The sequence below is a fragment of the Ipomoea nil genome, unplaced genomic scaffold, assembly GCF_001879475.1.
Source record: "Ipomoea nil cultivar Tokyo-kokei standard unplaced genomic scaffold, Asagao_1.1 scaffold1334, whole genome shotgun sequence".
In the NCBI taxonomy this organism is placed as follows: Eukaryota; Viridiplantae; Streptophyta; class Magnoliopsida; order Solanales; family Convolvulaceae; genus Ipomoea; species Ipomoea nil.
The window spans coordinates 22,554-31,372 of NW_017617762.1; the positions used below are offsets into that span (position 1 = coordinate 22,554).

Consider the following 8,819-nt stretch of genomic DNA (forward strand, 5'->3'; position numbering starts at 1 on the left):
GCAGATGGGCAGACTACTTAATTTATGAGCCAAGGCTCCATAATTAAGGAGTCTTATACAGTTAATTTATATATATATATATATATATATATATATATACACACACACACACACACAAATAATTTATTTAAATATATATATTTATTGATAGATAAAAATTATAATTAATTAAATATATACATTTATATAATACATTATATTTATTAAATAAATATAAATATTATATAATGTGCAAAGGGTATTTTTGGTATTTGTGATATAAAAGCTATTCCCAAGGGCATGGGAATAGCTAATACCAAGGCCCCCCTTAGGAATGACTATTACCCTTGCGAAGGTAATAGCTCATTCCTAGGCATGCTATTCCCATGACAAAATGATCCAACCAAACGATGGAATAGGTCTATTCCAAGGAATGTTATTCCATTCCCGACCTATTCCATGAACCAAACATGCCATTAGTTCATTCATTGTGGATATTTAATTCATTCATTCTGGATATTTAGTTCATTCATTGTAGATATTTAGTTCATTCATTCTGAATTTTGTGTTATTCATTCACTGTAGATATATAGTTATGAATTTGTGGATATATAGTTATGATCTTGTGGATATATATTTCAAATTATGCACAAAAAAATGCTATTGCCGAGAATCGATCCTGATTTTTTTTTTTTAAGTGGGACGCGCGTTTTTAGTCAAAACGACGTCGTTTTTACAACCGTGTGCACCATACATGGTGCACACGGTTGCACAGCATAATTTGCGAAAATACATATAGCAATCCGGTCCGGTCAAAGTAACAAATAAGGTAACAGTTACGTATTAAATTCGGGTGTCAATACGAATCGGTCCGCTGCATTAAGCCCGCTCATCGCAATTTTTTTTTTTATGCAACCCTAGCCCGCCTCATGTGGACTCCGTGGGCCAACTTCTAAAATTAAAAAAATATATATATTATCTTATTATTCTAGACACTAATATGTTAACCTAAAAAATATTAAAATTTTTTCATGTTTATAAATTAAAGTATTTTAATTTTTTATGTTTTTAATGTTTAGAATATATATATATTTTCTCCAGAAGCCCGTGGCCCGCTGCCTAACCCATGTAGCCCTCTAACCCGCGCGGGCCAAAGCCCGCGAGGCCCGCATTTTCCCGGTCAAATTTTTTAGGCAAGAGACTATACATTTCTTTCAAAAAATGTTTGAGGAGATGGGTAGGGAAGAGTATGAGGAGAGTACGGAGGAGATAGGCTTTCCTAAGTAAAACCAAATTGAGTATGAGGGGCTTGCAAGTAGTCAAGAATGGATGGATATGGCACAACATGGTTCATCTAAGCTATTTTGTCTCTATTTTTTTTTGTTAATTCATTTTGTATCCTTTATTTTGTTTTTATACATTTATATATTTTGTTAAATACTTATACATAAATTTTTATATTATTAAACATAAATTATATCATTTAAAATATTTAATCAAGATGATTAAAACAAAAATAATATTGAATATAAATTAATTAAAAATTAAATTACATAATAAAACATAATTTTAACAAAATTAAATTGTACTAAAATATTATTATTTACATCACAAATTACATTTTATATTAAACTAATTATATTTGAAGTAATTAACTTTTAACTTTTGTGAAATCAAATTATTTTAGTATAGAATAACATTTGGTGTGATAGGTTGAAGATGACTAGTGAAAATGAAAAAATTCACAAAAAAAAAAAAAAAAAAAAAAAAAATTTCTTAAAATGACTAGTGAAAATGTTCTAATAAGGCAATATGTAACACATAACGTAACGGAGTACAAATACATACACAAACATAAACAGGATCGACTTCAAATTTAAAACAACAATACGGAGTACATGATTATAACATTTATATATGTATGTTTATTGATGCATCTCATTTTAATAATAATAATAATAATAATACTAGTAACAACAACAATAATAATAATAATAGTAATAATTGAATGTTGTAAATGGGATGTACGTAATTAAATAAAGATAGAATGCAGATATGATATGATATGATCTGAATTAAGGAAAGAAGGCGCCACCAGGTGCAGGCCACATAGGAATGGGGTGATGATTCTCGTTGAAAGCTGGCATCATCATCTCCTCCGCTCCTCCTCCGCCGCCACCGCCGCCATGCTCAAACCCCATTTGCTGATTGTTACTCATCATCCACTCCGCAAACCACTGCGGCGGCGGCCTTTGCCCCAAATCTATCCCATCCTCCTGCGGCGCGGCGGCGGCGGCAGGCTGAGACGCCGCCGCCGCCGGCGGAGCAGCCTTCTTGAGATCCTCCATCTTCTTGCTGATCTCCTTGAGCTTCTGATCAAGCAGCCACGCGAGATCGTTGAGGTCCGTGAGGATTAAGCTGTGAAGCCCTTTCCCCGTCAAGCATTGATACATCACCTCCGTTATCTCCTTCTCCCTGTTCTCCTTGTGCTGCTTCTTCAGCTGCTCGCTCGCCTTGGCGATCCTCTGCCGGATAAACCCCTCCTGGTTCACCATCTTCTTGCTCTGCTCCATCTCCGGCATCCGCTTGAACTGCGCCACCACCCTCTGCGCCCCCGCCGTGCTCGGCCACACCTCCGGCTGGTTCTCGTACGGGCTGTAAATGATCGCGCAGGCGTCGATCCCGCACAGCGTGCTCAGCTCGCTCACCTTCTTCATCAGCCCCTTCTTTCGCTTCTTCAGCGTCGCCTTTCGAGCCGAGTCGTTGGTGATGAAGGCCAGCTTCACCTTCTTCCGAGTCATCTGATCTGATGTTCAGAACAAAACAAAATTAAGGCAATAAGAGTATGATTTGAGAATATGGAAGCAATTGCATTGTTCCTTGGAATGGCATTTCTTATATATACTAACATGGAGGTGGCGCGTAATTAATTTGGAAGATTTTGGGATTTTAACATAATTGGAGGCGGATACCAAATTTTGGAAAGAATTTATTACCAAATATTCATTTTATCTTCCCATTTTTTCAATGCACATCTTGTACGTGCCAGTTCAAAACTTTATTCTCCTTTAATTTTATTCATATTTCGGATAATTTTTTTATTTTTATTTTCTTTCTTTACTTTCCAATTTAATTTACCGTTGGAATGTTATTATTATAGATTAAAGTAAATGTGCATTCCATTGCAACATTAGATGTTTTATTATTATTTTTTTTTTTATCGAATTGGTGAGTATATTATCTACTATATTTCTTCTTCTCTTCTCCATGGTAACACTACTAGGAATATCACATCCGGGTTTTGGGGGAAGTTATTAGGAAAAGTTGGAGCGATGGGTGGGGTCTCAATAATGGAGAATGATGGATATATTAGAAACGAGTTCGGGATAAATCGATCCGAAGAAGAGGAAATGGCGATCCGGAGGCCAAGGTCAACCTCGATTAAGGACAATTCCATTCACCAAGCTTTCATGCCAAACCCCAAATCAAATCCTATTTCTACCCTTTCTCAAGTCAACCTTCCTCTACGGACTCTACTTCTATGTATCACATACATTTGAAAAATCCAACAATTAACCTAGGGTTTAAGAACATTCACAAGTTTCACATGTGAAAAATTGAACAATAGAATTAATACTAACCTAGGGTTGAAGACTAACATGTACGATGTTGATGGAGGGAAGAGGGACGGCTGGCAGAGGAGGGAGAATAAAGGAAAAGTTGGCTATCACATCCGGGTTTAAATCACCAGGACCAGATGGAATCCCAGCAGGATGTACTATACCAGTGAAACTGAAACACGGTGAAGGAGAGTTTGTTTAAACTGGCCGAGGACTTCTTCCAAATAGGGGCTCTGCCAGAGGGGATCAACGACACACACATATATAGTACTTATACCAAAAGTTTCACACCCGACAATGGTAGCGCAGCTAAGGCCAATAAGCTTGTGTAATGTGGGATACAAGTTATTTGACTAAAACAATGACAAACATGCCGAAGATAATCATGCCAAAGCTGATAGGCCCATACCAATCAAGCTTTGTTCCGGTCGCCAAATCGCAGAGATAATATAGTAACATTCCAGGAGGTAATTCACTCGGTTATCAAGATGAAAAATAACAAAGAATATATGGTAATCTGCTGCAGATGTTTATTTTTCCGCAGTTATTTTTTTTTTTTTTTTTTTTTTTAAAAAGAATAATAATTGGCATATTAATGTAATGGATTTTGTTTGTCTTCTTTCTTATAAGAATTTTGTAAAAAGAGTTGATATTAGAATGTTTTTAGGGCTTCTTGTTAAAAGATGAATTTTTGAATGATGTCATGTTTGCTTAATTTTTGGATGCTTCTTGATTTGGATATGATATGCCTTTTAAGTTTTAAGTGATGTTATCAACTTGTTTTCTGTCTCATTTGTTAGCTAGACTAGTGGTGTGTGTGAAGAGATTGAACTTTACTTAGAATGAATTGATACAGCAGTATGGCCTATAAATATTTGTAGTTTTTAATTTATATTTGGAGAGAATAGTCAAAGATCAAGCTTTTGGAATTGAATATGACATCCTTATCTTTCATTATCTGAATGTTGTAGTTTTATTGCTTTATCTCTTTGCTCTTGAAGTTTTACTTTCTTGATGTGTTAATGAATCAGAAAGCTGTATGTAGTTACTACATACTTTAAATCTTTCTAGGTTGGACTTGTTGTATATGATTCACAAGTACCAATTGTTGCAACTCTTGAGTATATGGATGGTCATTACATGGTATCTTCAGTCAACTTTAGCCTAATTCTTTTCAACTATTAATGTTTTTGAAAGCCAATAGCATTGGCATATATTAATGAAGGAACGAAGTAATAAAGTCAGGAGGGACAGAGTCCCAATACAAAGAATGATCCTGATCAAAAGGTATCGAAGCTAAAGTATGAGCATGTAAATTAACGGATCTAGAGACAACATTTGAAGAGCAATAATTAAATAACGATATAGTCGCCCGGCACTGGTCCACAACCATCCCAACGTAAGACAAGATAGTCGTAGGACTTGAGTGCAAGTAACTTCGCAATTGTGAGCAATCTGTGAGGAGATCCACATCTAATTCGTTTCGCTCCCTGAGCCAAGATAGAGCCTCTTTGCACGCGAGCGCTTCTGTCATAAGGGGTGAGAAGAAGCCCGGGAGTTTTCCGTTTGTTGCCGCTTTGAACGAGCCATTCGGACCGAGCAGCACAAGACCATATGTCGCTTCCCCAGTGGTCGGTCGATATCCCGCATCGACGTAACACCGTGGCCGAGTACACGGTATTGTCGTTCCTGCTGCATCCCACTGCTGCCGAGAAGCACTGTGATGAGCCTGTGTGTATGCATGCAACACAGCAGCCGCCCGACTCCAAACATGCTCCGGTCGAGTCAACATTCCGTTCCACACGGCTCCATTTCGAGCATTCCATAAGTGATAAAGCACCGCAGCCGCCATGTGAAATTTCTCCTCTGTTAAATTAACCATTGCACCCATGAGCCATACAGGAAAAGAAACAGCTACAATATTTGTGATAGGCAACTCCGAAACATTCCTCATGAATTAGTCCACACATTGGGCATGTTGGTTCTACTTCCACCCTCTTTATAAGTAAATTGTTTGTGGTAGGAAGAATATCACATAAGGCTCTTCATAAAAAAGTTTTCCATTTTTGCGGGAGCTTCAATTTCCATAAGGTAACCCATTTATCAAATCACCTGGGTTATGTTCAAAGTTACCAACAATCTGCCTATAAGCATTTTTAACTGTATACATTCCTCCCGGAGCCAATATCATGAGTCCTCATAATCCGGGCTAATAGGGATTCTAGATATTAAGCCACATCATCTGAATCAAACAAATCAGATAAAATATGGAGATACCATGAATTAGTCTGCTGGTCAATTAAACCACCACTAAAGCTTCTCTCAGCTCCTCTGGCATAATAGCCTGAATTAAAGGGCTAGGGTCATCAGGTAACCACGGGGGGCCCCAAATTAATGTTGTTGTTCCGTTACCAATTCTCCTACGTACCCCCGAGTAGATTATATCGTGTGCTGCCATTATACTCCGCCAACAATGACTTGAACAATTTTCCATAGTTGCATCGATAAAGGAGGTTATTGAGTAATAACGAGCCTTGTACATACCTTCGCAGCTAGAGAACTAGGGTCTTTCAACTATTAATTTGATTCTTCCTCATCAATATATTGCACATTAACAGCTTCAAGGTGAAAGATCATTTTTGCTATGTTGTTTACAAACTTTTCTCATTTAAAAATATGGTAGGCATTATGCCAAGATTGACATTTGTTTACAAAAACAATTCTCACCGCCCATCATTGACACCAATAAAATTTCTTTCATGAATCTCTTGTTGTACAAATTGAGGATTTCAACCCACATCTACAAAACAATGGAAGCTTGTACTCTAAGTTATTTTTGCACACTAGATGAAGAGTCGAAAGAAATTTTAAGAATATTGAAGAAGATTTGAATAATGGCGATGGAGATTAGAAAAGGAAATTTCTGTTTGGGAAGAAGATGATGAAGAACTAGGGTTATTTGCACGCAAAAATCGTCCAATAGGTCTATATACACACACACACACACACATATATATATATATATATATATATATATATATATATATATATATATATAGTCGAGTTCAGATGTTGTCGTGCGGCCACACCAATAGTTATACAAATATGGTACATTTTTTTTATGTGTGATGCGTTTTTTGGTGTATTTATGCATTTTATTATTGTGCATTTTTCTAACACTATTGGTATATTTTGTCAAGCGGCCACACGACCGCATAGTAAGGCGCGACCGCATTTATATATATATATATATATATATATATATATATATATATATATAACATTTCAGCATTTCATTATTACTTTATTTTTCCATGCATGTCCCCTACCGATGGGAATGAGCTAAAAATACTAGGTGAAAAAAAAAAAAAAAAAAAAAAAAAGGTTATAAGTGTCTAGCTAGACGGATCATATTTTAGTCTATATATAGTGGCAGATGAACAATTGTTGTTAGTATATAAACCTATTTGATCCTTGTGCCTAATTTATTTTTGGACTAAAGTTCAAATAAACTCTTTAACTATTGATGAAACAGGAATTAAGTCATCAAACTTTAAAAAATTCTAATTACATGCATACTGAAAATTAGTAAAATCATGGAATTAAACTCTTTTTAATTGTGTTTTGCTAGATATATAGTCAACTTCTAATTATATGTCACACCATACTTATATTTACTTATTTGGCATAATAATTATTATTAATTCCTTTTTTTAATTTTTTTCATTTTCTTCGTTTTTTCAATGAATTAATTCCTTTAAATTTTGACAACACAATTGCCGCCTCCATTGTTTTTTTTTACCGTCATTGCTATCCCATCGTCTCTTCATCTTTGTCACCTTCATTTGGAAGGAAATGGGCATTGGTTGCCTCTTCCGGATTTGGATGAGGTGACACATTAGCCATAATCTTACGGGGCTTTTGGTTGGAGGGAATTTAAATTTTATTTCTATTTAATTCCTATCTAATTCCAAATTAAATGTCACTAAATTTCTTTGTTTGGTTGGAAGGAATTGTAATTCCATGGAATTGCAATTCCCTTATTTTCATGGAATTAAAATTCCATGTCCCCCAGAATTTTAATTCCATGAATTTTAGGAAGAAAAAAAGGTCATCATGAGACAAAATTACCCATTCCTTTATTTAACTTAAAATTGATGCCCACAACAACAATAGACATTTTGAACTTTATACTACTTATTCCTTTTCAATTCCCATGTATATCAAACATTGGAATTAAAATTCTAGTAATTATATTCCTGTAAATCAAACACTGAAATTTAAATTCTCACTTATATTCCTGTAAACCAAACACTGGAATTTAAATTCTCACTTTATTCCTAGTAATTCATTTCCTATGAAATTACAATTCATTTCTCATGTAATTCCCCCTCCAACCTAACGCCCTGTTATAGGTCTAGAAAAATATGATGAATGATGCCTCATTCCATCTCTACCAAATTTAGGAGGCAAGTGAGCATTTCCATCTTCCAAAGCCAATATTTATTATTAAAAAGAAGAAAAAAAAAAAAACTATTTAGGCTCTTTTAAGCCGGACCGTCACGGCAACCAAGACCTTCAAAACAAAGAGAGGAAAAAAAAAAAAAGTATGGCAGTAGTAGTAACGACACTTTAACATGATGTGTAATGACATTAAAAAAAAAAAAAAAAAAAAAAAAAAAAAAAAAAAAAGTAAAAGTTTGTCATGTCATTATTTTTTTACCGATAAATTAAAGAATTTTCCATGGCATAATTTTTTGAGTTCAAGTACTAAATTGAAATATTTTAAAATTTGAGATTCTAATTTCATTGTTATTTCATCCCAAATTGGGGCCGGGTGCTTATATTTGATCCTAATCCTTAACTTGTTTTTAAGAATTTGGGCGGATAATGCATTCCTAAAAATTATTAGAAACTTTTTTCATAAACTTTTAAATAACCAAAAAAAAAAAAAAAAAAACAACTTAATTTTTTTTTATGAAAACGAAACATGGGAACCAATTAATTATATATCCACCTTTTAACACTTAAAAGAAACTAAAATAGAAGCTTTAATCAAAACTCACATATTTTGATGAGATGGCTTATGGTATAATTTGCGTTTAGGCTCATCATCACGAGCTACAATTATACTTTCTTCAATTACACACTATAATGATGCTCAATGTTAAATTAATGATAAAATTAGAGGGAAAAGGCACCTGCCCGGTTCAAACTCCA

The 8,819-nt window shown here is 34.7% G+C and overlaps 1 protein-coding gene across 1 annotated transcript; it reads right to left on the reverse strand.

The window, feature by feature from the left end:
- Positions 1-2,016: 2,016 nt before the first annotated feature.
- On the reverse strand, positions 2,017-2,974 carry LOC109185587 (agamous-like MADS-box protein AGL80). Its single transcript, XM_019335526.1, has one exon. The coding sequence runs from the start codon at positions 2,778-2,780 to the stop codon at positions 2,055-2,057; it is 726 nt and encodes a 241-aa protein (XP_019191071.1). The 5' UTR covers positions 2,781-2,974; the 3' UTR covers positions 2,017-2,054.
- Between the last annotated feature and the right edge of the window lie 5,845 nt (positions 2,975-8,819).

Coding starts and splice junctions, on each gene's coding strand:
- LOC109185587 (XM_019335526.1), bottom strand. CDS start 2,780: ATGACTCGGAAGAAGGTGAAGCTGGCCTTCATCACCAACGACTCGGCT.